Below are 25,173 nucleotides of genomic sequence, written 5' to 3' on the forward strand. Positions count from 1 at the left end.
GTGTTGGAGACTCTTGAGAGTCCCTTGGACTGCAAGGAGATCCAACCAGTCTATCCTACAGGAAATCAGTTCTGAATAGAATATTCACTGGAAGGACTGATGTTGAAGTTGAAACTCCAGAACTTTGGCTTCCTGACTCAAGAGCTGACTCATTGGAAAAGATCCTGATGCTGGGAAAGATTGAAGGCAGGAGAAGGGGACGACGGAAGATGAGATGGTTGGATGGTATCACCGACTCAATGGACATGAATTTCAGCCAGCTCTAGGAGATGGTGATGGACAGGGAAGCCTGCCGGGCTGCAATTCTTGGGCTCATAGTCGGACACGACTTAGCGACTGAACAATAACAATGACATACTAACTGTGGAATAAGTGAGGGAATATACAAAGGTTACTAGATTAATAAATGTTTTTAAGTCGAGCTTTAAAGCTTTTTTTTTCTAAAGAAAAGCCGGGGTAAAGGGGACACGAGGCGGGAGGGCGCCCAAATGGGGTGCGGTACACGAAGCAGGAGCGCGCCCGAATCGGTGGCGAAGGAAGGGGCAGGAAAAAGGCCGAGGACGGAGGATGCTCAGGGGAAACCAGGTGGAATCTTTACTCAGAGAAAAGCGACAGAACTAACGGCTCACGCCGGGCAGGAGGGGCGGCAGCAAGAGGGAACTGCCAGCAGGGGCACGATCACAGGGATCACAGCGGGTGCGGCTTCGGGCGACGGCGGCCACAGGTGCGGGCGGCGTGGGGCGCTGCGGAGTCAGAGCGAGGAGTGATGAAGGCGCGCCGGGCAGGGCGGGCGCAAGAGCAGCCCATCGCCCACGTGCGGGCGGGGACCGCGAGGCTGAACTCCGCTCTCCCGCCTCCCGGCCACCCGACGCTGCGCCCCGCCCCGCCCACGCCCTGTCCCCGCCCCGCCCACATCCCCTCCCCCCGTCCCCGCCCCGCCCCGCCCGCGCCCTGTCCCCGCCCCGCCCACATCCCCTCCCCGCGTCCCCGCCCCACCCCGCCCGCGCCCTGTCCCTGCCCCCGGCCCCAGCCCCGCACGCGGGTCGCCAGGGCGGAGAGCATTCCTGGGTAAGCCTCTAGCAGACTGGGCCGGCGTCCCCCGGGGCCCCGGTCCCTGTCCGGGGGCACACCTACCCGGAGGGGCTGCGACTCAGAGGCCCTCACTGCGGGGCTGGAGGCGGCGTGCTCCCCGCCAACTTCTGCGCCGCCTCCTTCTCTTCCTGCAGCGAGGCGTCCCCGGGGGGCTTCCCGGAGGGCTTCCCGGTGGGCTTCCTGGAGGGCTCGGTGACCGCCGCCGCGGCCGCCGCGCGGGCTTGCGCCCTGGACGCCTTCCTGGGCCCCTCCTTGAAGGCGTGGTAGCTCGCGGACAGCCAGGGGGTCTCCGTGCCGTGCTTGCGGCCCACCGGGTAGGCGCCGATGGCCGCCAGGAGGCTGCGGTGGTGCTCGGGGTCCAGCTCGGTGTAGTACATCTCCAGGGTCAGCGGGGTGCAGATCTTGTGCTGCGGGAAGGGCGGGTCAGGGGCGCCAGCGGGGCGCCGTGGGGGGCGGCGGGCGTTGGGAAGCGCCGCGCCGCCGGTCTCGGGAGGCCAGGTCGGCCGGGATGCGGGAGGCATGTTCCAGGGCCACCCGCGGGTGGGCGGTCACCTTCTGCTTTTGAGCAGTTCGATAATACTGGAGGCAGGGCCCCTAAATGCATTTATTTCTGCCCTAACTTCAAGTCACCAAGGGGCGGCCTCCGATTCAGAACTGAAGGCGCCACCTAGAGCCAGCGCCCCACAGAAGGCGGGTGGCTGTCCTGCCCGCATCCTGCGGGTCCCCAGGGTGTCCCAGCGAGTGCGGGGCGTTAGCAGCCTGGTGAACCCCTGGACGTATAGTGAGGATTGGTGGCCACTGTGGGGTGCATTTTCATCTTGGAAACCACGGGGAAAGGAGAAGGATTTAACTGCTGAAAACTTAAAGAGTCTCAGAAAAAATACACTGAAAATGATTTTTTAAAAAAAGTCATTTCCTTATGAGGAAAGCTGAGAGAGGAAAAGGAGGAAGGGGAGCCCCTTGCCAAGCGCAGGGAAAACTCTCACCACCGCCACCTCCTTCCTTAGGCTTCACTGTTTTGGATTACAGGGAGAGAAAACTTCTGGCTAAAACACCTTTTCTTTGAATTTTTCTAAAGGTAAAACTTGACTGTTCCTGGGAGGTGATGTTCCCAAAGAGCTAGGAACACCCGTTGCCCTCTTGTTGGCAGGGGGTGGGTACTCAGGGCAGCGGTGGGGAGGCCAGTCCTTCCCCTGGACTCCCCATGGGACCCTCCCTGGCATGGGGCTCCACAGCCCTTCCTAGCCCCGGTGCCCAGCGCGCCGGCCTTACCCGAAGCAGGAAGCCGTCTGGGCAGCTGAACTGGTCGTACCAGATGGCCTTGTACATGATCAGGAGGCAGCCCATGAGCGCCATGGTGAAGGCGATCATCCGGCCCGTGGGCATCTGGGGGTGGACAGGTCGGAGGGAGAGGGGAGGGTGAGGCTGGGCTGGGGGCGGGGATGGGCAGTGACCTCTCAGAGAGGAGGACAAGGAGGGGCAGATCTGTCACTGAAACATGAAAGGCTCCAGAGATCACTCATGAGTCTGAGCGAACGCCAGGAGATGGTAGAGGACAGAGGAGCCAGGCGGGCTCCAGTCCTCCGGGTCTCGAAGAGTCAGACACGACTTAGTGACTGAACAACAGAGTATAAAAGCTGTCAGTAATAAAGAGCTAGAAATGGAAGGGAAAACACATTTGCCAGATACACAGCAGGAAAAGTGACTCTGCATCGTATGTGGGAAACCTGGGAGTCACGGAGGAAGAGACACAGATGACCCACCGGGGATGGTCCAGGGCAGGAGCAGGCAGCACGTCTCAGGGCAGGAGCTCCGCTGAGGGCAGTGGCTCCCCCCGGCTTTACGGCAGTGGCCTCCCTGGCAGGAACCTGGTGCTGCCCAGGACTGACCCCACCTCTGATGGGGTGGTTCCCTGTCCAACTCCTGAGAGCAGGACGCTAACCAAGGAGCCCCGGCCCACCCACCCAGCCCCGAGTCTGGGTGCCCACAGCTGGCAGTGCCTGTCTGCCCCCGCCCCCCACCCTGACCCCCAGGGACAGGCCGGGTGCTTACCCTGCTGCGCACGTCCTCCGGGCCGCCGCTCAGCTTCTGGCCCTCCAGGTCGGAGAACTTTGTCGACAGGTCCCCGGAGGACAGCTGGTATTCCGTCTGCGTCTTAATGACCACCTGTGGGAAGGGACGATGCAGGGGGCCCTGAACTAGGAGGGCTGGGAGGGAGGGGGCCAGAGGTCAGCGGGCCTGCGGTGTGAGTGCTAGTGGCGGGGCTCTGGTGGCTACCAGCTGAGGCCAAAGAGATGCTGGAAGTCTGCTGAGGCTGAGGCAGCCCAGGACCTGGCCAGACCATGGAAAGAGCCCCTCCAAGGAAAGGGTGGTTCAGGGTGCTGGAGGAGCTGACTGGGTCACATGGCGGGCTCAGCCTGGCCCTTCCTCTGCTGGACGCACTGTCTTGGAGGAGGCCATTCGTAAAGCTGCCTGGCCCACCATCCTTTGTTTCAAGGGCAGGCTGGGAAGGGCCCCTCACCTGGTCAGCAAACGATGGCTGGAGCTGGCTGACGTCCAGGGGGCTGATCAGAGGGACGCTGTCCATGGTACCCCCATCCCCAGAGCCTGTCTTCCCGGAGAAGCTGCAGTTCAGCTTCACCATGGTGGATGGCACTCCTTGTCCTGTCCAGAGGCATACACAGAGTCACTGGCCACCCAACAGATGCCCACATCAGCTGGACAGGTTAGCCCTGTCCAGAGGGCCCAGGTTAGCCCTGATGCTCCTCACACCAGAGCTGGGACAGGCCGTGGGCAACCAGGCCAACCTCCTCAGGACAAACCGGGTGAGTCCGGCCACAAGATTGTCGTCCCTTCCTGCCCACCTGACTCCCTCTGAGCCCCACAGCCATGCAGGTGATAATGCCTCTGACTGGTGACTGCCCAGACACGCACACCTCAGTCTTCCACTGGCTCACGGCTCCAGGAGACATTCTAAGAGTAGCAACCAACAGAAAGCAATCCCAGACAGAAGCCTGGTGAGTCGGGAGGCCAGACGTAGCAAATCAAAGTACAGGACACCAGGTCAGATCTGAATTTCAGATGAGCAGTGGATGCTTTTGCTTTTCGTAACATATCCATGTAATATGTAGTACAGGACACACATACTAAAAAGTTATTCATTGTCTACCTGAAATTCAAATTTAACTGGGCGTCCTATATTTTGTCTGGCAACCCTACTGGAGATGCAGGAAGTAACGAAGAGCTCCAGAAAGAGGGTGCTGGTGAATAAACCCAAGCTCTGGCTTTATGGAGCATGGGAGTCACAGGGTGCATGGGAGTGGGCCATCTGGGGGGCTGGGACTCCCAAAAGGAGCAGGAATGGTGGGCAGAGAGAACAGGAGAGCAAAGCTCCCCTGGGGAGGTCAAGACAGTTCCACCTCTAGGCTGACCACTGAGAAAAGGACACAACAAGTGACTTCCAACTGAAAGAAGAGAAACACAAAACATACTCCGTCAATCAAAGGAGAAAGAAACAGTCCCAAGTCCATTAAAAATTAAATCTGTTGTTAAAATCTTCTGACAAACAACTCCAGGCCCAAGGAGCATCACCTCTGAATTTTTCCAACCACTTAAGGAGGAAATAATGCAAATTTCCTATGAAACTCATCCAGAGGAAGCAAGGGCACCTACCCCAGCTTGTGAGGCCAACAACCTTGGTCTCAGCATTTGGGAAGGGCATGAGAGAGGAGAAGGCTGTGCCACCCGCCGATGCCAGGTACAAGGCCCCAGGTAAAATGCGAGCACAGGGGACCTAGTGAGACACACGAAGGCTGGGTGTGTTTTGGAATTTAGCATCTGAAAAGCAATCAGTAGTTTCACCACGTGAACAGAATAAAAAGGAAAATTCATCTGATCAATTTCAGTAGTAGCTGAAAATGTATTTGATAAGATTCAACATTTACTATTTTAAACCCTCTTCGAATCCCCTGTGGTCCAGTGGTTAGCACTTTGTGCTCTCACTGCTGAGGACCTGGGTTAAATCCCTGGTCAGGAACTAAGATCCCTAAGATCCCACAAGCAGTGTGGAAAAAAGTCTATTAGCACACTACCGGGAGAAGAAACAGAGAAGGCAATGGCACTCCACTCTAGTACTCTTGCCTGGAAAATCTCATGGACGGAGGAGCCTGGTGGGCTGCAGTCCATGGGGTCACTAAGAGTTGGACACGACTGAGAGACTTCTCTTTCACTTTTCACTTTCATGCATTGGAGAAGGAAATGGCAACCCACTCCAGTGTTCTTGCCTGGAGAATCCCAGGGACTGGGGAGCCTGGTGGGCTGCCGTCTATGGGATTGCACAGAGTCAGACATGACTGAAGCGACTTAGCAGCAGCAGTAGGGAGAAGAAAACTTCCTTAATCTGATCAAGATTATCCACAAAAACTCTACAGCACACCTTATTGAATGTGATCAGAGAAAGCTCTGCTTTTAAAATTGGGTTGGGGACTTCTCTAGACCACTGGTTGGGTCCAGTGGTTAAGATGCCATGCTTCCATGCAGGAGTTCAGCAAACTAAGTCAGGAAACTAAGCAGCCAAAAACAAAATAAACAAAAATTGGGAGGGAGATACAAGGCCCTTCATTATCAGTTGTATAAATCATGGTAGTAGAGGTCCTATCCAAACAGTAGGGTAGGAAAAAGAAAGAAGAGGTACAAGGCCTGGAGGAGATTAGGTAATACTCTCGTTAGTCACAGAGAAAGCATCTTGTGTGCGTAGAAAATCCAAAAGAATCTGCAGGAAAGTTACACGGATTAAAAGTGAGTTAAGCAGAGTTGATGAGTTTAAGATATTCAGAAATCAATTCTGTTTTTATGAATCAGTGACAAAAAAATTAGAATATAACTTATTGAAAGATTCCATTAAATATTGGAAATAATCAGATGTTCAGGAGTAGGTCTAAGAAGGCATTAGAAGGACTTCCCTGTGGAAAAACAGAGGAAACCTTCATCAACACATTATGACTAGGACCAAATAACTCCTGAACTCCTTAAATGGGAAGGACATGGTCATGGATTTTGGAAGGTTCCATGTTTAAAAATGTCATTTCCCCCCAAAGTGTACAGAGTCAATAAATCCGAATCAAAAGCCCAAGATGAAATTTTGTGTGTGTGTGAATTCGACAAGCTTTGTGATTTTATACGGAAGGTAGAGGGACAAAGACACTCATGACAGCTTGGGAAAGACCAAGGGGGTCTGGTCTGCCAGGCGCCCAGCTCATCACACAGCCGTGTGGTGTCGCTGCATGGTACATGAAGGCCCGAGAACACACCCCACACAACGGGTCAGGAGGTGTCCCTGCAAAGCAAGGGCACAGCCACCTTTCAATACACAGCATCCGTGTGGCAAACAGTGGACCCAATCCCCACCTTGCAACCACAGAAAAGTCTACTCCAGGTGGAAAAGCCAAGATGGAAAAGCATCATGGAGATAATTCAGAATACTTGCCTGGTCTTAGGGAGGGAAAGTCCTCCAGTGTCAGAAATAAGCACTAACCACAAAAGGAAGTATCGATAATAGAACTGCATTGGAATTAAAAGCAGAGGATGAGATGGCTGGATGGCATCACCAACTCGATGGCCATGAGTCTGAGTAACTCCGGGAGTTGGTGATGGACAGGGAGGCCTGGCGTGCTGCAGTCCATGGGGTTGCAAAGAGCTGGACACGACTGAACTGAACTGAAGATTAAGAGCTGCTTATAACAAACTTATAGTTACCAAACTTGCTTATAGCAGGGGTAGGGGGAGATACATTAGGATTTGGGATTAACATATACACTGCTGCCAAGTCGCTTCAGTCGTGTCCGACTCTGTGCGACCCCATAGACAGCAGCCCACCAGGCTCCCCAGTCCCTGGGATTCTCAAGGCAAGAACACTGGAGTGGGTTGCCATTTCCTTCTCCAGTGCATGAAAGTGAAAAGTGAAAGTGAAGTCGCTCAGTCGTGTCCGACTCTTAGCGACCCCATGGACTGCAGCCTACCAGGCTCCTCCATCCATGGGATTTTCCAGGCAAGAGTGCTGGAGTGGGCTGCCATTGCCTTCTCCAACATATACACTACTATCTATAAACTTTGGCCACCTGATGCATAGAATTGACTCATTGGAAAATACCCTGATGCTGGGAAAGATTGAAGGTGGCAGGAGTAGGTGACGAAAGAGGATGAGATGGTTGGATGGCATCACCAACTCAATGGACATGAGATTGAGCAAGCTCCAGGAGTTGGTGATGGACATGGAAGCCTGGTGTGCTGCTGTCCATGGGGTCACCAAGAGTCAGACGTGACTGAGCGACTGCACTGAACTGATACATAGACTAGGTAAACGACAAGGGGGCTGCCCTGGTGACTCAGTGGTAAAGAACCCGTTTGCAAGGATGCATGAGACGTGGGTTGGATCCCTGGGTTGGGAAGATGCCCCCAGAGGAGGGCACGGCAACCCACTCCAGTATTCTGGCCTGGAGAATCCCACGGACAGAGGAGCCTGGTAGGCTAAGTCCATAGGGTCTCAAAGGGTAGGGCAGAACTGAAGTGACTGAGCATGCACGCATGCAGACAACAAGGACCTACTGTATAGCACAGGGAACTCGACTCAGTGTCTTGTAATAACCTATAATGGAAAAGAATCCAAACAAGAATAGACGTGTGTGTCTAACCGAAGCACTGTGCTGTACACCTGAAACTAACACCGTGAATTAACTACAGTGAGCTTCTGCCGGTCAGAACACAGCCTTCAAGGGCTAGAGACCGAAACTGGGGCTAGGAGCAGATATCTGCAGCTCCTCAAAAGGGCAAAGGCTTGTTCGTCCAACGGCAGGATGAGTCCAAGTCCTTACTTTGGGCACATGTGAACGTGACCTGATTTTGGAAATAGGGTCTCTGCAGATCTAATCAAGTTCAGATGAGCTCATACTGGATTAGGGTGGACCCTGATCCAGTGACTGGTGTCCTTATAAGCAGGGGAAAATCTGCACACAGACACACAGGGAGGAGGCCATGTGAAGATGGAGGCAGCTATTGGAGGGAGGTGGCCACAAGCCAAGAGACCCCTGGGGCTCCTGGGGGGCTGGATGAGACGGGGATCCGGGTCGCCTCCCCTGGAGCCTGGGAGGGAGCTCCGCCCCGCCAACACCTTGACATCCGCCTCCAGAGCTGTGAAAGCGTGAGTGAAGGCTGTGGTGACTTGTCACAGCAGCCCAAGGAAGCCAGTAAGCCTCAGACATCTAAAGTACAGACAGCGTCTCAACGTGGTCAAGAAACACAGGCAGCCCAAGAGAAAAACGGACAAAGGAGGATTTCAGAGGGCCCTGAACCCCGAGGCGGTGCTCTGCCGAGGGTGCTGGCTCTGCGCGGGGCACCCCGTAAACAGAGCGTTCATCCCTGCGATGGAGTGAAGGGAAGGAACCGTGCAACCGGCAGGAACAGCCCTGAATCACAGGAGAGCTTTGGCCAAAAGAAGCCAAGCACTAGGAAGGTCAGAAATAAGCAAACCACCGCCCTGTTCAGGAACCCTCCGCGCTCAGCCCGCTCTGGGCTCAGCAGAGCCCCAGGGGCCCTTTGGGGCCGGCGGGGTTTCCTGTCTTCGCCGGGATGCTGGATGCCTGGGGCTCACTTAGGAACATTAGGCTGCACCTTTGTTTCACGTCCTCTTCTGAGTTCGTTGTATTTTACAACAGAAAAAGTTAAAAACAAACAAAACCCGGGGACAGCGGGCCAGCCACAGAGGCGCCCACACTGCGCCCTCATCTAGGACTGGGCCCCCGCCCTCCCGTAAAGCATGGACTGATGGCTGGCTGTCCCCTCCTCGCGAGGACCGAGTGGGGGTAAAGGGTACAACCAAGGGCCGCTGTCCACCCTGAACTCTGAATGTGGCCCCCTCCCACCACTGTGGGGGCGCATCCCACAAAGACTGCTCAGCCTCGGAACGCCCACACTTGTGTCCTGCGAGGCCCTTCTCGGGTAACAGGTAACCGCACTACCAGCGCCAGTGCCCCCGGGGGCAGGCGTCGGCTCTCACTCCGCGGTGCGGGCCTTGCTGTGGGCTCCCGTGCTGGCGGACCGGCGGGAATGAAGAGGCGAAGCCCCTGCTGGCGGCAGAGACAGACAGACCTGCAGGGTGGCGAGTGGGAGGCGCTGGACAGGGAGGCTCCGGCGGCCACTGTGGGGTGGGCGGGAAGCCCCCGGCCTGGGCTGGGAAAGGGGTCGCCCAGCCGTGGACTCCCCAGGCGCCCGAAGAGGAGGATTTTCTTAGGGTCTTGAAACGGGGCCCTTCCCTGAGCGCCTCGCCTGGGCGGTACAGACCAGCAAAGCGCCCCCACTGCCATTCACCCAAGGCAGCGGGTGGGTACTCTTCTTGATGTGCGTCGAGGTCTGGCCGGGGCTGGCCTGCGGATGACGTGCGAGCACCTGGGCACCTGCCGCAGGGGGGCGGGTCATCCGTCCGTCATTCTCCACCAGGACAGCACTTATGTGACATCCACGCTCCAGGAAGCAGAGACGGCCAAGGAGCACCCAGTGCGAAGAGATGAGAAGCCCCGAGAGGGGCGGGGGGACAACCGGGGCCGGCGGGGGAGGGAGGTGCGAGGTGAGGACAGGGCGCCCAGGGCTTGAGGGGAGCGTGGCAGGGGCGGGAAGGACAGAATCCAGAGGGGCCGGACTGTGGGCCTGCACGAAGTAGATGCTTCGCCACTCTCACACCCAGCGCGCGGTTGAGGAACGCTGCGCGGAACGGCAGAGGTGCACCCGGATGCCTGCAGACCGCCGATCTCAGGTTGGTGGCCTCGCCCTCTGGGCAGGGGATGGCCGAGGTCTCCCCCTCGCCCCACCGGAGGCCCCTCCCCAGGGGAGATACGCCCCAGGGTTCCCTTTCAGCCAAACGTTAAGCCCCAACTCCTTTGATCAGCGTGACGTCATGTTACATCATCTGGCGTTTCCACGGCAACAGAGACAGGCAGGCCACGACACGTCTTCACGAAGAAAAGAAGCTTTGGGGACCCATGTACCTCTGCGCCTGGTCCCAGGCAGAATGCTGGGGTAGGGCTGGGCGGCACGTGGGAAGGCCGGGTCCCCAGCATTCCTTTCCCAGGCGGAATCACGTGGACCCTCTGGGCGGGCTGGCTGGGCGCATTCACACGACAGACAGAGGTGTCTGTCCGGGGAGCGGGAGGGGTCTTCCCTCCGCTCCCACCCGCCCCCTCCCTCCACCTTGCGGTGTCACTGCGCTTTCTGCAGTGGATCAGCTGCTCCCCGCTCTCTGCAGTGCGCGTCTCTGTGAGACGTGGGGAGCCGGCACAGGATGAGCAGAGAGGCCGGGATCGCGCTCCGACGGGTGGGTGGGTGGGAGCGCACAGACCCGGAGCTGCCAGCCCCCAGGCAGCTCGGCTGCAGGCCGCGTCACAGACTCGCTCACATGCGCCACTCTGGGATGCTGCGTCACCCGGAGGCGCGCGCCGGTGCGCACCGCGCGGGCACGAGAGTCCTGTGCGCACGCGGCGCGCGTGTGCCAGCGGAGCGTGGGGGCTGCGCGCTCTGCTGGAGCCCCGCGGAGCCCCCTGCCCGCCGCGGCCCCGGCCCAGGTGCTCTCCCGTCCGCTGGCCTGCAGGCGGGTGGTGGGCTCGGCCGCCCATTCAAGGGCTGGGGTCTGCGGGCGCCAGTCCAGCCCGAGGCCCGGGCGAGGCGGGGCGGGGAGCGGAGCCGGTCTGCACCGGGCTTCGGCGTCCCAAGTAGCCGCCACCTGTGGCCCCCGAGCCTGCGGCAGGTGGTTCAGAGAACTGCCCCTCGGCTTCTTGAACGCCGCCCGCCTGCCCGCAGCCTGCCTCACCACCGCCACCCCGTGCCGCTGCTGGAGGCTCTTCTCTGTGCCCCGGTGGGTCCGAAGCCCCTCCTGCGCCCCCCACCCCAGACCAAGCTGAACGGGCCCTGGAACCGGCGCCCCCATCCGCACCTCCGGACGCCGGCTCCCACTGGCTCTCTCAGACCCGCAGAGGTGGAGCTGGCTGGCGGGGAGGGGGCTGCAGTCACCAAGCGGTGGGGAGAGCTGATGTCCCAGCGGTCCAAGGTGCCCCCCTCTACTGAGGAATCCGGCAGCACGTCGGGTCTGTGCCGGGCACACACGGCCCTTCCGAAAGTCCAGGCAGGGACCTGCCTCCCCCTCGGGGGGCTCCCGGATCCTCCCGGAAGCCTGACAACAACCTGCCCTGGGGTCAGCCGGGCCCCTAAGTGGAGGACCCCTGCTCGGCCAGCTGCTAGCGGGTCCGCCGCAGTGCCCCCTCCACCCTGCACATACACCTCGCACACTCACACTTAATGTATCTGCGCACACGCACCTCGCACATCCATGCACACACAGTATACCTGCGACCCCTGCACACACATCATACTCCCCCCCCACACGAACCACGCATACCTGCGCCACGCACTTGCACACCCCTGCACACACTTGGCTCCACACCCCCACCCCCAGACCCTGCTCCACAAGAAACGGAAAAGGCTCACAGGCGTCTCCACGGGGCAGCTGCGCAGGATGCGGCGGCAGGACAAGGATGCGAAGGAAGGATGCGGTTCCAGACGCTTCTTCGCTGGGGCGGGGCGGGGGAGGGGCCTGGCCCCAGACCGAGGCTGCTGTTGCCCGGGAGACGCAGGCTGGGGGAGGGGGCGCCCCGGTCTGCAGCCGCCGGAACCCGCCCGCGCGTGCCCGTCAGAGCCTGCAGCGCGTCCCCAACCTGTCACAGACACACACCCACATCCAGCCATGCACACACCTCACATATGAATGCATATGCCTCACACACACATCACGCACACGCCGTTCACACACACTGCACACACATATACCTCACACACTCGCACTGCAGGCAGGGTGGGAGGTGGGGTGAGGGGGTGCAGACAGAGACCCTGGCCGGCCTCCCCCCACCTTCCCCCCCACCCCGGGACGTCAGGCATTCAGGCACCGCCTGGTGGCGGGTGCAGACTTGCCCTCTTGCCCGCTTTGGGCAGCTTGGCTCAGACACAGCTAGTTTGGGCCCCACCCACCCAGAGGGTCTCCTCCTCAGGCCTCAGTGTCTGAAGTCCCTGGGCTGCGCTTTGCAGGACAAGCCTGTGGTCCTGGGTGGCCGTTGTGGCCCAGGGCCTGCACACGGCCGGCTGTGGAGGGGACACACCGTCCGGTTGGCCGAGTGAGCAGGTGAGCAAGGGCTGTGGTCCCGGGGCCCCCAGCCAGGGCCCACACCAGGTCGGGCCCCACGCTCAGGCTCACAGCTGCTGAGCAACGATGGATGTCGCTGCTGTGTCAGCCATTCTGCTGTTGACAAGGGCCCCACGGTGTGTGCCCTGCTTTATCTGTCCAGTCTTTCTGGACTCTGGGACGCACAGCAGTTCCCAGGTGTGTCCACTGTTGACAGTGTGGCTGTGGAGGTTCTTGCTCTAGTGTTGGTATGGACTTTCATTTCTCTCGGGCAGGTATCAGGGAGTGGAACTGCAGGGTTGGGTGGCAGTTCCCATGAAGCTTTTTGAGAAAAAGTTAACCTTCTTCCCAAAGCGAGCGCACACTGCACATCTCTGCCAGGGACACGGGGGTCTCGGCTCCCTGCTCCCCTCCAGGCCTGTCGCTGTCTCTCCTTTTTATCACGGCCGTCTGTGTTCAGTTGCTAGAGGTGTTTAAGTGTTAGTTGCTCAGTTGCATCCGACTTCTTGTGATCCTGTGGACTGTAGTCATCACTAAGTCCCATAGACTGAGTGCCTTAAACAACAGGACTTGTCTCCTGGTGACTCTGGAGGCTGGATGTCAGACACCAAGGTGTTGCCACGGCCGGCTTCCTCTGTGGCCTTTCTCCTTGCCTTGCCAGCTTCTCGCTTGTCATCAGATGGCCTTTCCTCCCTGTGTTAAGTGCTGTAATCTTAGAATGGGCTAGGGCCCACCCATATGACTCCATTTTAACTTAATTGTCTCTTTAAAGACCGTGTTTCCACATACAGTCCCGTTCTGAGGTCCTAGGGGGTTAGGGCTTCTACGGGTGAGTTGTGAGAGGACAGGAGGGGAGTGACGTCTCACTGGAGTTGTCTGCGTGCTTAATAGCTCACAACGCTAACAACAACAAAAATTAATCAACAGTGGCTCTAAAGGAGAAATAGAGAATTTGATTCAAGCTAGCCTGAGGCTTATACCTCAGAAGATTCTGAGGGCTGTTCTGCTTGTTAGAAGTTGAAGGGACAGCTATATTAATACATTTTCAAGACAAGGGATTGTTCATCGAAATGACACTGACATTTTATGTAAAGTTCACTGAAGATATGCATTCCAGATCTATCAACACATGGATGAATCGAAATACTTCCCTGGCGGTCCAGTGGGTAAGACTCTGCCTGCCAACGCATGGGACACAGGTTCAGTCCCTGGTCCGGGAAGATGCCTCATGCCTCAGAGCAGCGAGGCTCGTTCTCCACAACTACTGAGCCCGTGTGCTGCGATACTGAAGGCCCCACGCCCGCGGCCTGTGCTCCACAATGAGAGGGGCCGCCGCAGCAGGAAGCGCATGCGCCGCAGTGCGGGGCGGACCCCCCTCTCTGCAACCAGAGGAGGCCCGCGGGCAGCACCAAGACCCAGCACAGGAAAAGTAAATAAATAAGTATTTTTTAAAAATACACGTATGAATCGAGCTGCATGCCAGCTTGGCCCTTACAGAACTAGGAAGAGAAGGAAGAAGGGAAACAATTTGGTCTCCGTGGTGAGGCAGACGCTCTCGCTCTCGAGGGGTCTGGTGGACGCAGGGTGCAGACCCACGTGAGCAGGCCCAGGGCCGGGGTGTTCCGCGTGCCCTGTCTCGTCCTGTCTCAAGACACCACTTCTACTTTGTCAGTAACTGCACACGTCTTCGTGGGTCTCTTTGCCACCTGTATATGTTTGGTGAAATGTTGGCTCAAATGTTCTGAACTTTTTCAGTTGAGTTGTTCCTCTCCTTGTTACTGAGTTGTAAAACTCTCCGTATATTCTGGCCTCCGAAGATTTGCAAATAGTCTCTCCCAGTCTGTGACTTACCTTTCCACTTTCTTGAGTCTCTTTCGAAGTGAAGTTTGTAATTTTGATGAAGTCCCAGACATCAGTTTTCTCTGTTATCTGTCATGCTTTCGGTGTTGTGCGTAAGAACTGTCTCCTTGATCCAAGTCTGTGAATATTTTCTCATTTTTTTCTTCCGGTGGTTTTGTAATTTTAAATATTACATTTACGCCTATGATGCATTTTGAGGTAAATTTTGTGTACAGTGCAAGTTACAGGTCTAAATTCTTTCTTTTTTTTTTTTTGCATATGAATATGCAGTTGTCTCAGGCTTCCCTGATGGTTCAGGGGTAAATAATCTACCTGCAATGCAGGAGACGCGGGTCCTATCCCTGGGTCAGGAAGATCCCCAAGAGGAGGAAATGGCAATCCACTCCAGAATTGTTGCCTGGGAAATCCCATGGACAGAGGAGCGTGGTGGCTATAGTCCATGGGGTCGAAAAGAGTCAGACGTGACTTAGTAACTAAACAACAACAACATTTTTCAAATATCTTGTTTGCCATAGGCTCTAAGTAAGAGCTGTGGAGCATGTACAGAGAAAGGCTTATGAGTGTGCACTGTACAGGCTGGCGGCGTGCCGAGCTGCTTGGGTACTGTTGGTGGTCGGTGTTATGTGGCTTGGTTGATTTGAGTGGAGCACAGACACTGAGGTGGTAAGGAATGTATTGACTCCTATTGGGGTGGTAGTGATGTCAGCTCCTGAAAAAGAGGACATTACTGCAGCCCAGCAAGGGCTCCTGTCCCCTCAAGGTAGAAAGCAAGTTCCGACAACAGGTATTTCTCATGTGAATGCAGAGTTCCAAAGAATAGCAAGCAGTGATAAAGACTTCCTCAGCAGTTAATGCAAAGAAATAGAGGAAAACAATCGAATGGGAAAGACTAGAGATCTCTTCAAGAAAATGAGAGATACCAAGGGAACATTTCATGCCAAGATGGGCATAATAAGGGACATGGGCCTAACAGAAGCAGAAGAAACCAAGAAGAGGTGGCAAGAACACACAGAAGAACTGTACAAAGAAGCAAAAAGGTCTTAACGACCCAGACAACCACGATGGTGTGATCTCTCATCTAGAGCCAGACATCCTGGGTGTGAAGTCAAGTGGGCCTTAGGAAGAATTATTTGGAACAAAGCTAGTGGAGGTGATGGAATTCCAGCTGAGCTGTTTCAAATCCCAAAAGATGATGCTGTTCAAGTGCTGCACTCAGTATGCCAGCACATTTGGAAACTTCAGCAGTGGCCACATGTAGAGTCGTCTCTTCTGTTGTTGGAAGAGGGTGTTTGCTGTGACCAGAGTGTTCTCGTGGCAAAGCTCTGTTGGCCTTTGCCCTGCTTCATTTCGTACTGCAAGGCCACACTTGCCTGTTACTCCAGGGGTCCCCTGACTTCCTACTTCTGCATCCCAGTCTCCTGTGAGGAAAAGGACATCGTGTTTTGGTGTTAGTTCTAGAAGTTCTTGTAGGTCACCACAGAACCGTTCAACTTCAGCTTCTTTGGCATTCGTGGTTGGGGCATAGACTTGGATTACTGTGATAGTGAATGGTTTGCCTTGGAAACGAACAGAGATCCTTCTGTCATTTTTTCAAAGAAAAACTCAGCAGTGGCCACAGGACTGGAAAAGGTCAGTTTTCATTCCAATCCCAAAGAAAGGCAATGCCAAAGAATGCTCAAACTACCGCACAATTGCACTCATCTCATATGCTAGCAAAGTAATGCTCAAAATTCTCCAAGGTAGGCTTCAACAGTACATGAACTGAGAATTTCCATATTTACAATGGATTTAGAAAAGGCAGAGGAACCAGAGATCAAATTGCCAACATCCATTGGATCATAGATAAAGCAAGAGAGTTCCAGAAAGACATTGACTTCTGCTTTATTGACTACGCCAAAGCCTTTGACTGTGTGGATCACAACCAACTGTGGAAAATTCTTCAAGAGGTGGGAAAATCAGACCACCTTACCTGCCTCCTAGGAAATCTGTATGCGGGTCAAGAAGCAACACTTAGAACTGGATATGGAAAAACAGACTGGTTCCAAATTGGAAAAGGAGTATGTCAAGGCTGTATTGTCACCTGCTTATTTAACTTCTATGCAGAGTACATCATGTGAAATGCCAGGCTGGATGAAGCACAAGCTGGAATCAAGATTGCTGAGAGTAATATCCTCAGATATTCAGACGACACCACCCTTATGGCAGAAAATGAAGAGGAACTAAAGAGCCTCCTGATGAAGGTGAAAGAGGAGAGTGAAAAAGCTGGCTTAAAACTGAACATTCAAAAAACCAAGATCATGACATCCTATCCCATCACTTCATGGCAAATAGTTGGGGAAAAAGTGGAAACAGTGACAAACTTCATTATCTTGGGCTCCAAAATCACTGCAGATGGTGACTGCAGCCATGAAATTAAAAGATGCTTGCTGCTTGGAAGAAAAGCTATGACAAACCTAGAGTATTAAAAAGCAGAGACATCACTTTGCCGATGAAGGTCCATTAGTCAAAGCTATGGTTTTTGCAGTAGTCATGCACAGATAGGAGAGTTGGCCCATAAAGAAGGCTGAGTGCCAAAGAAGTGATGTTTTTGAACTGTGGTGTTGGAGAAGACTCTTGAGAGTCCTTTGGACTGCAAGGGGATGAAACCCGTCAACCCTAAAGGAGATGAGTCCTGAATATTCATTGGAAGGACTGATGCTGAAGCTGAAGTTCCAATACTTTGGGCACCTGATTCTAAGAGCCAACTCTTCGGAAGAGACTCTGATGCTGGGGAAGATTGAAGAAGGAGAAGGGGACAACAGAGGATGAGATGGTTGGATGGCATCATCAATTCAATGGACATGAGTGTGAGGAAACTCCAAGAGATAGTGAAGGACAGGAAGCCTGGTGTGCTGAGGCCCAGGGGTGTCTCCAAGAGTGCGACATGACTGAGAGTGAGCAACAGGCAAGGGCGGGGACACAGTCCTCAGATCAAGGGCGGGGACACAGTCCTCAGATCAAGGGCGGGGACACAGTCCTCAGATCAAGGGCGGGGACACAGTCCGCAGACCCACTCAGACCAACTCAGAAAGGGTGGGGACACAGTCCGCAGATCCCCTCGACCAACTCAGAAAGGGTGGGGACACGGTCCTCAGACCCACTCAGACCAACTCAGAAAGGGTGGGGACACGGTCCTCAGATCCCCTCGACCAACTCAGAAAGGGTGGGGACACAGTCCACAGATCCCCTCGACCAACTCAGAAAGGGTGGGGACACAGTCCACAGATCCCCTCGACCAACTCAGAAAGGGTGGGGACACGGTCCTCAGACCCACTCAGACCAACTCAGAAAGGGTGGGGACACGGTCCTCAGATCAAGGGCGGGGACACAGTCCGCAGACCCACTCAGACCAACTCAGAAAGGGTGGGGACACAGTCCGCAGATCCCCTCGACCAACTCAGAAAGGGTGGGGACACGGTCCTCAGACCCACTCAGACCAACTCAGAAAGGGTGGGGACACGGTCCTCAGATCCCCTCGACCAACTCAGAAAGGGTGGGGACACAGTCCACAGATCCCCTCGACCAACTCAGAAAGGGCGGGGACACAGTCCTCAGATCAAGGGTGGGGACACGGTCCGCAGATCCCCTCGACCAACTCAGAAAGGGTGGGGACACAGTCCTCAGATCCACTCAGACCAACTCAGAAAGGGTGGGGACACAGTCCTCAGATCCCCTCGACCAACTCAGAAAGGGTGGGGACACGGTCCTCAGATCCCCTCAGACCAACTCAGAAAGGGTGGGGACACGGTCCTCAGATCCCCTCGACCAACTCAGAAAGGGTGGGGACACGGTCCTCAGATCCCCTCGACCCACTCAGAAAGGGTGGGGACACGGTCCTCAGACCCACTCAGACCAACTCAGAAAGGGCGGGGACATGGTCCTCAGACCCACTCAGACCAACTCAGAAAGGGCGGGGACACAGTCCTCAGATCCCCTCGACCAACTCAGAAAGGGTGGGGACACAGTCCGCAGATCCCCTCGACCAACTCAGAAAGGGCGGGGACACAGTCCTCAGATCAAGGGTGGGGACACGGTCCGCAGATCCCCTCGACCAACTCAGAAAGGGTGGGGACACGGTCCTCAGACCCACTCAGACCAACTCAGAAAGGGTGGGGACACGGTCCGCAGATCCCCTCGACCAACTCAGAAAGGGTGGGGACACAGTCCTCAGATCCCCTCGACCAACTCAGAAAGGGTGGGGACACAGTCCGCAGATCCACTCAGACCAACTCAGAAAGGGTGGGGACACAGTCCTCAGATCCACTCAGACCAACTCAGAAAGGGTGGGGACACAGTCCTCAGATCCACTCAGACCAACTCAGAAAGGGTGGGGACACGGTCCTCAGATCCCCTCGACCAACTCAGAAAGGGTGGGGACACAGTCCTCAGATCCCCTCGACCAACTCAGAAAGGGTGGGGACACGGTCCTCAGACCCACTCAGACCAACTCAGAAAGGGTGGGGACACGGTCCTCAGACCCACTCAGACCAACTCAGAAAGGGCGGGGACACAGTCCTCAGATCCCCTCGACCAACTCAGAAAGGGTGGGGACACAGTCCGCAGATCCCCTTGACCAACTCAGAAAGGGCGGGGACACAGTCCTCAGATCAAGGGTGGGGACACGGTCCTCAGATCCCCTCAACCAACTCAGAAAGGGTGGGGACACCGTCCTCAGACCCACTCAGACCAACTCAGAAAGGGTGGGGACACGGTCTGCAGATCCCCTCGACCAACTCAGAAAGGGTGGGGACACAGTCCGCAGATCCACTCAGACCAACTCAGAAAGGGTGGGGACACAGTCCTCAGATCCACTCAGACCAACTCAGAAAGGGTGGGGACATGGTCCTCAGATCCCTTCGACCAACTCAGAAAGGGTGGGGACATGGTCCTCAGATCCACTCAGACCAACTCAGAAAGGGTGGGGACACAGTCCTCAGATCCACTCAGACCAACTCAGAAAGGGTGGGGACACAGTCCTCAGATCCACTCAGACCAACTCAGAAAGGGTGGGGACATGGTCCTCAGATCCACTCAGACCAACTCAGAAAGGGTGGGGACACGGTCCTCAGATCCCCTCGACCAACTCAGAAAGGGTGGGGACATGGTCCTCAGATCCACTCAGACCAACTCAGAAAGGGTGGGGACACGGTCCTCAGATCCACTCAGACCAACTCAGAAAGGGTGGGGACACGGTCCGCAGATCTCCTCGACCAACTCAGAAAGGGCGGGGACACGGTCCTCAGATCCCCTCGACCAACTCAGAAAGGGTGGGGACACAGTCCGCAGATCCCCTCGACCAACTCAGAAAGGGTGGGGACACAGTCCGCAGATCCCCTCGACCAACTCAGATAAGCCTTCCACTTACTTGGTCTTTGAGTTAGGGGATTTATTAAAAAAGAGCACAAATAAAGAGGCTGGGATTAATCATCCTTTTGTGACATTTTGGAATCTGGGTTCAGGAGTCATGGTGTCTCTGGTTTACACTCTCAGGCCAGGTGGCCCATGGCTCCAGGATCTGTGAGCTCACCGTGCCTGGACAAACAACCTGAGTGGGTGGTTAATCTCTGCAGCAATTTACATCCATTCACACTGTTATCAACAGTAGCAGTCAGTCACCTGTTTCTGATTAATTGGCGTTCAGGGAGCACAGGTTGAGGTCAGAGGGAACAAGAAAGGGATAAAGTTTGGGGTGGAGAGATTAATCATGAACTCAGGGAACTCAGCTTTAGGGGGACTCAGTGTCACTACTAGGAATAACTCTCTAATTAAGTTGATTGTTGGGGGCAGGGCTAGCTTTGTAAGCACTGCTAATAAGTCGACTATCTTTTTGCCTTTTTTACAGTTCATGGGATTCTCACAGCAAGAATACTAGAGTGGTTTGCCATTCCCTCCTTGGGCAGCAGAGGATGAAGTGATGGGATGGCATCACTGATTTATTTAACTTCTATGCAGAGTGCATCATGTGAAATGCCAGGACATTTGGCATTTGCCATGGACACGAGCTTGGGCAAACTCTGGGAGATGGTGAGGGATAGGGAGGCCTGGCATGCTGCAGCCCATGGGGTCGCAAAGAGTCAGACATGACTTGGTGAGTGAACAATAACTATAGTCATCATGTTGCCTTTAGTGGAAGAAATGTTTATGTCCTGGGCTAAAATTATCGTTCAGCTGTGAGTAGTTCAGGTTTTCCCTGGTGGCCCAGACAGTGAAGAACCTGCTTGCAGTGCAGGAGACCCAGGTTCAATGCCTGGGTCAGGAAGATCCCCTGGAGGAGGAAATGTCAACCCACTCCAGTATTCTTGCCTGGGAAATCCCATGGACAGAGGAGCCTGGTGGGCTGCAGTCTGCGGGGTCGCAGAGTCGGACCCGATGTAGCATGCACACAGAGTCCTTTCATGTGAGGCGAGGCCATGAGCAGCTCCAAGGGCCAAAGCCTGTCTGCACCATCACAGCATCCGGGTGAGGACAGCTAAGGTGCGGTGTGGCCCGCAGAGGAGCAGTGATGAGCAGGCAGAGCTATTATGACTACTCTTCATTCGGAGAATGAAAGGCCTGGGTCTGCTCTGCGTCTTGAAGACTTGAGAGCTGGGCGCTGCAGCTGCAGGAACCATAGATCCTGCATGGGGACGTCTACACGTAGTCAGAGGTGTGACCCGTAGAGGAGCGCTTTTCCTAGAAAAGCTCTCACGTGTGATAACTGTATGACAACACTGGATAGAGTCAGATATTGCTTGGGTTCAGAATTGGATTATTAAAAGGTTTGGTGAACTGACATTTCAGAGGAGTCTGGCAGCTGTGGCTGAGGGCCCAGTGGGCAGGGTGGGCTGGGATACCCTCTGGCTTCCAGCCACAGTTGGCCCAGCTTGGGGTTGGAACCCCCCCCGCCCTCCACCCTGGTGACAAGGCCTGCAGCATCAGAACACAGGTAGGTGGGGTGCAGGCGGTGTGGATCCCAGCATGTGGAGAGATGGGGCGGCAGGGCTGAGCCAGGTCTCGGGAGCGGGCTGAGAGCCACTCCTGGGGAGGGTCATGCGTGTGACCAACGGGTGGAGGGGGACCCAGTCACCTTGTCAGCACAGCCAGGATCCCTGGCCCCTGACCTGTGTCCAGACACGCCCACATGGGGGCCATAAAACCTGGAGCGGCGAGAGTGGGAGGAGCAGGACCAAGAGTCTGAACACCCGGCTGCCGGCTACCTGGATCTGAAACCATAGCCCCCAGTGCACCCTCTGCACCAGAAAGGCGGCCTGACATGAGAAGGTAATGCCCAGTGCCCTTAAACCCGGGTCCCCCCAACACCCCGTCTAACCACAGCTTTGCTGGGCGGTCCCTTGGGTCTGGAGCCCCAGCACAGGGACCAGGCTCGGGGCACCTGTGTCCAGAGCCCAGCTCGGTTCTGGACGGGGATCCAGGCTCTGTCTGGCTGCCCCCCCAGGTGCTGGCTCCTCCCGGGTGTTCCGGGCTTGGGGACAGAGCTCTCCCTCCTGAGTCACCAGAATGGTCGTTGTCCCCAGGGCTCCATCTCCAAAGGCCACCCCTGTGGTTTGGGAGAGAGAGCCCCTGTCCCTTGGGATCCCTTGGCCCTGAGAAGCACCTGAGAGCCCCTGGAAGCAGGTGGGAGACTCCAGGGTCAGAGGAGACAGGTCTATGACCGAAAAAATGGAAACGGGGTCAAGACGATGAGGCAGGGCTGCAGGCCTCGGGGTCCTGGGGGCGGGGCAGCTGGAACCAAGGGGTCATCACCCTGGAAGCTGGGGTTGATCGAGCCCGGGAAGTCCTGAGGCTCCTGCCGGGCACCCCGCTCCTTCGGGTCCCTCCTCAAGTCAGAGCTCCCCTGCCCTCCTGTTCTGGGGGCTCTTCCAGGAACCCCAGCTTGGACACGAGGTGGGCCCATCAGTGACTTGGGGACCTTCTGGTGTTCAGAGCCTCTGCCTAGGGCTCGGTGCCCAGATCAGGCCAGCGCCCTGCAGTCCAGGGCAGGTGCCTGCCCTTTGCCCCCATGATGTGCCTGGAAACCCCTACCTCGATGTGCTGAGTCACCCGGAGGGGCGAAGGTCTCCGTGGGGCTGGAAGCGAAGCTGGGGCATCAGGCAGGAAGCCTTGGGTCCCTCCCCCAACCACGGCCCCCAGGCCCTCCCCAGGAGTGGAACGCTCCCTGCACACGGACAGCTGAGCTGTGCTCGGTGGGTGAGATGGTCTGTTTATTTAAGTGAAACCCCACTGGAGTTTCCAGTCTGGGAAACTGGGTGGCATTCAGTCAGCAGACAGAAGGAGCTCGAGCAGCACAGAGTGGAGGCCGTGCCGGGCAGCGACCCGAGCCCAGGACATGCAGCAGCTGCGGGCGGCCGGCACGGCGGGCTGCTCTCCACCAGGCCTGGAACCCCCACGGTGCCAGGCGATCCTGGACTGCCTGGTTCAGATTACGTCCCGGGAGGGTCCAGCCTGCAGTGAGGTCTCAGTTCAGGGCCGGACACGACTGAAGTGGCTTAACACGAGCACACACGCAGCGGCAGCAACTCCACAGGGGCCTGGTGTCCTGTGGTTTAATAACGCGAGAGACGCCAGGGCACGTGCACGGCACACACCTGCACACGTGTGCACCCTCACACGCCTCACGCCCCTGCCGTCAGCCCAGCCCCCTCGAGTCCTCAGGTCACCTCTTCCCCCGCGTCCCTCCGCGTCTGGCCTTGGCCACGCTTCCCAGAAGCCCTGCTCGGGCTTGGTCTTTGAGCTCCTCAAGGTCAGGCTGCAGGTGTCCACACAGAGCACCCCATCTTTCCTGCCCATGTCTCCGGGGTGGAGGGAATTGCCATCTGCCTCTGAGGAGCCAAAGGGTGTAGCCTCAGGGTGCCGTGGGCCCTAAAGAGGAGCCTTGAGCCCACACCTCACCCGTCCCTCGGCCCCCGGCCCCGAGCACTCGGCCGACAGAGGTTCCGGGCCCGCAGGACACCGGGACCTGCAGGGTGGGGATCAGACGTGTCTGGCCTGCATGTCCTGGTCTGTGATGCTGGCTGTGGACCTGAGCAGGACCCACCCCTGGCTTCCCCGGTTGGACCACTGCCGGCCAGGCCAGGAGTCCTGCCTGGAGGCCGCGGGGCAGGAGCAGCCTGCCCCTCACCCTCCCCTCTGCCCCCAGGCTCCTGCTGCTCACCAGCCTGGCGGCTGTGTTGCTGCTGGAGGCAGGCTCAGCCCGGATCCCCCAGGTATGTGTGGGCTCCTCACCCAGCTGCCCCCGGGGCTGGAGAAAGGCACCAGCGGATGCAACCGCAGGGCCTGTGAGCACTGGGGGCCTCAGCAGGGTCTGCTGGACAAATCTCATGACCCCAGGTGAGCCGGGTGGAGGAGGGGGCCTGGTGAGGCTCCCCTGTGCTGTGAAGCCTGGGACCCCTCCATGTGCAGGGTTGTCCAGGGGGCCACGACTGCTGGGACCGTGTCCTTCTGCAGCTCTAGGTCCAGGATACCCCTCCCTACAGCCTGGGAGTGCCCAGGTCAAGGGGGAGATGCAGGAGGACAGGCACAGCTGTCCCGCAGCTGCTGGGCCTCGTCACTGCAGTGGGTCACCGTTTCACCTGCTCCCCTGTCCCCGTCGGCCCTGCAGGAAGGACAGGCAGAGGAACCGGCCCCCGTGCTCAGGCCGCCAGCTGGGGGTTGGTGGAGCGGGTGCAGCCCTGTGCTGTCCCCAAGTGTCAGACCCAGGGCAGGATGGATCCGGCAGTGCCTCGAGGGCCTCGGTGCGGCCCCTCCCAGCCGCCCCACCCCCACCCCACCCTGCCCCCTCAGAGCGCTGCGCTGCGTCTCACCTGTGGCCTCACTCTCCCAGGTCCGTGTCCAGACCAAAGGCAAAGTCGGGGCTGAGCAGGACACAGAGTGAGTGCCCCTGGCAGTCCTTCCCGTCCCCCTGGGGACCTTGGTGGAAGTGGGGGTCGTGTCCAGCTTTGGGGAGGGGAGCTACGGGAGCCCCTGAGAGCTGACCAACCGAGCAGAGTGCAGGCCTGGGGGTTTGAGTGGCCCCCCGCCGCCCCACCCAGGGGGTCTGGCCCCTCAGCCCACCCAGCTCCCTGGCACCCACTAGGCTGACTCCTGCTGGGCGGCCAAGGCGGCAGGCAGACGGCAGCAGCCCCGTCCGCAAGCCCCGGGCTCTGCTGACCTCTGCCCTGGCCAAGCCCCCAAGCCTCCTCCAGGGCCCACCCACAGGAGGGGTGCGGCAGGGACCCTGGCCCAGGACAGGCCTCCTGCTGCGCACGGGCTGTGAATCCGTGCTCTGGCTCACAGGGTCTGGGACGCCCGCGCGGTTGAGCCTCCGGAGAAGGACAACCAGCTCATCTGGCTGCTCATGGCACCCAAGCTCATGGCCACCAGCAAGGAGCAGAAAGGTGGGGGCAGGCACTGCCCGCTGGGCTGGGGGGCGTGGGGCCGGCCTGGATGGATGGTGCCTTGGGAGGGAGATGGAGGCCACAGCCGCCCTGTCTGTCCCCAGGTGCCAAAGCCCCAGCAGAGACCGAGGACGCCCTGGGCCACGTCCTGGGCCCGAGGGAGGGTCCTGAGCCAGACTGGGACAGCCTGTTCCACGATGGGCCTGAGGAGGCCCTGGAGGAGGCGAGGCCCTGGGCCTGGGTGCTGCCCCCTCGCCAGGTGCTTCATGGGCCTGAGGAGGACCGAGACCACATCTACCACCCCAGGGAGCCCTGACTCTGCCCCGGCCGGAGAAAAATAAAGCCTGCAGAGGTGGCTGTGTGTCTTCAAGAACAGTGATTGCGGCCTGCCTGCTGTCTGGGAGAAGGGGGCTGCAGGCTGGCCTCATACACGCAGGGTCTCTGCAGTCCAAGCTGAGCCTGGGTCCCGCCCGGTGCCCTCGCGCCTGGCACCAGCTGCTCCCCCGGCCTCCCTGGGCGCTGGGATGGACGGGGATGGAGCGGCGTTGGAAAGCAGGAGGACTGGGAGGAGGGGACCCGGCACTGCTGGCTCAG

General features: G+C 57.4%; 2 protein-coding genes across 3 annotated transcripts; one reads left to right on the forward strand and one right to left on the reverse strand.

Moving 5' to 3' along the window:
• Positions 1–407: 407 nt before the first annotated feature.
• On the reverse strand, positions 408–11,747 carry CALY (calcyon neuron specific vesicular protein). Its single transcript, XM_086379138.1, has 6 exons — positions 11,620–11,747; positions 3,614–3,756; positions 3,145–3,258; positions 2,365–2,478; positions 1,135–1,499; positions 408–743 (listed from the first exon to the last, which is right to left on the reverse strand). The coding sequence occupies exons 2-5, from the start codon at positions 3,734–3,736 to the stop codon at positions 1,161–1,163; spliced, it is 690 nt and encodes a 229-aa protein (XP_086235264.1). The 5' UTR covers positions 3,737–3,756; positions 11,620–11,747; the 3' UTR covers positions 408–743; positions 1,135–1,160.
• Positions 11,748–21,285: 9,538 nt separating this feature from the next.
• On the forward strand, positions 21,286–24,936 carry PRAP1 (proline rich acidic protein 1). 2 transcript variants are annotated; one of them, XM_086379141.1, is made up of 5 exons: positions 21,286–21,466; positions 23,343–23,409; positions 24,027–24,073; positions 24,479–24,579; positions 24,684–24,936. In XM_086379141.1, the coding sequence occupies exons 1-5, from the start codon at positions 21,459–21,461 to the stop codon at positions 24,893–24,895; spliced, it is 435 nt and encodes a 144-aa protein (XP_086235267.1). In that variant the 5' UTR covers positions 21,286–21,458; the 3' UTR covers positions 24,896–24,936. The 2 variants fall into 2 exon arrangements, with proteins under 2 accessions (XP_086235267.1, XP_086235266.1); XM_086379140.1 differs by having other exon boundaries at positions 21,353–21,466; positions 24,479–24,936.
• The last annotated feature ends 237 nt before the right edge of the window (positions 24,937–25,173 follow it).

This window comes from Bos grunniens, chromosome 26 (assembly GCF_055505025.1).
Source record: "Bos grunniens cultivar Pamir isolate PY7600 chromosome 26, Bosgru_T2T1.0, whole genome shotgun sequence".
Taxonomy (NCBI): domain Eukaryota; kingdom Metazoa; phylum Chordata; class Mammalia; order Artiodactyla; family Bovidae; genus Bos; species Bos grunniens.

Coding starts and splice junctions, on each gene's coding strand:
- CALY (XM_086379138.1), bottom strand. CDS start 3,736: ATGGTGAAGCTGAACTGCAGCTTCTCCGGGAAGACAGGCTCTGGGGAT. Junction 2,479..3,144: donor CGGAGGACGTGCGCAGCAGG/GTAAGCACCCGG, acceptor GTCCACCCCCAG/ATGCCCACGGGCCGGATGAT. Junction 1,500..2,364: donor CAGACGGCTTCCTGCTTCGG/GTAAGGCCGGCG, acceptor CCCTTCCCGCAG/CACAAGATCTGCACCCCGCT.
- PRAP1 (XM_086379140.1), top strand. Junction 23,410..24,026: donor GCTCAGCCCGGATCCCCCAG/GTATGTGTGGGC, acceptor TCACTCTCCCAG/GTCCGTGTCCAGACCAAAGG. Junction 24,074..24,478: donor GGGGCTGAGCAGGACACAGA/GTGAGTGCCCCT, acceptor TCTGGCTCACAG/GGTCTGGGACGCCCGCGCGG.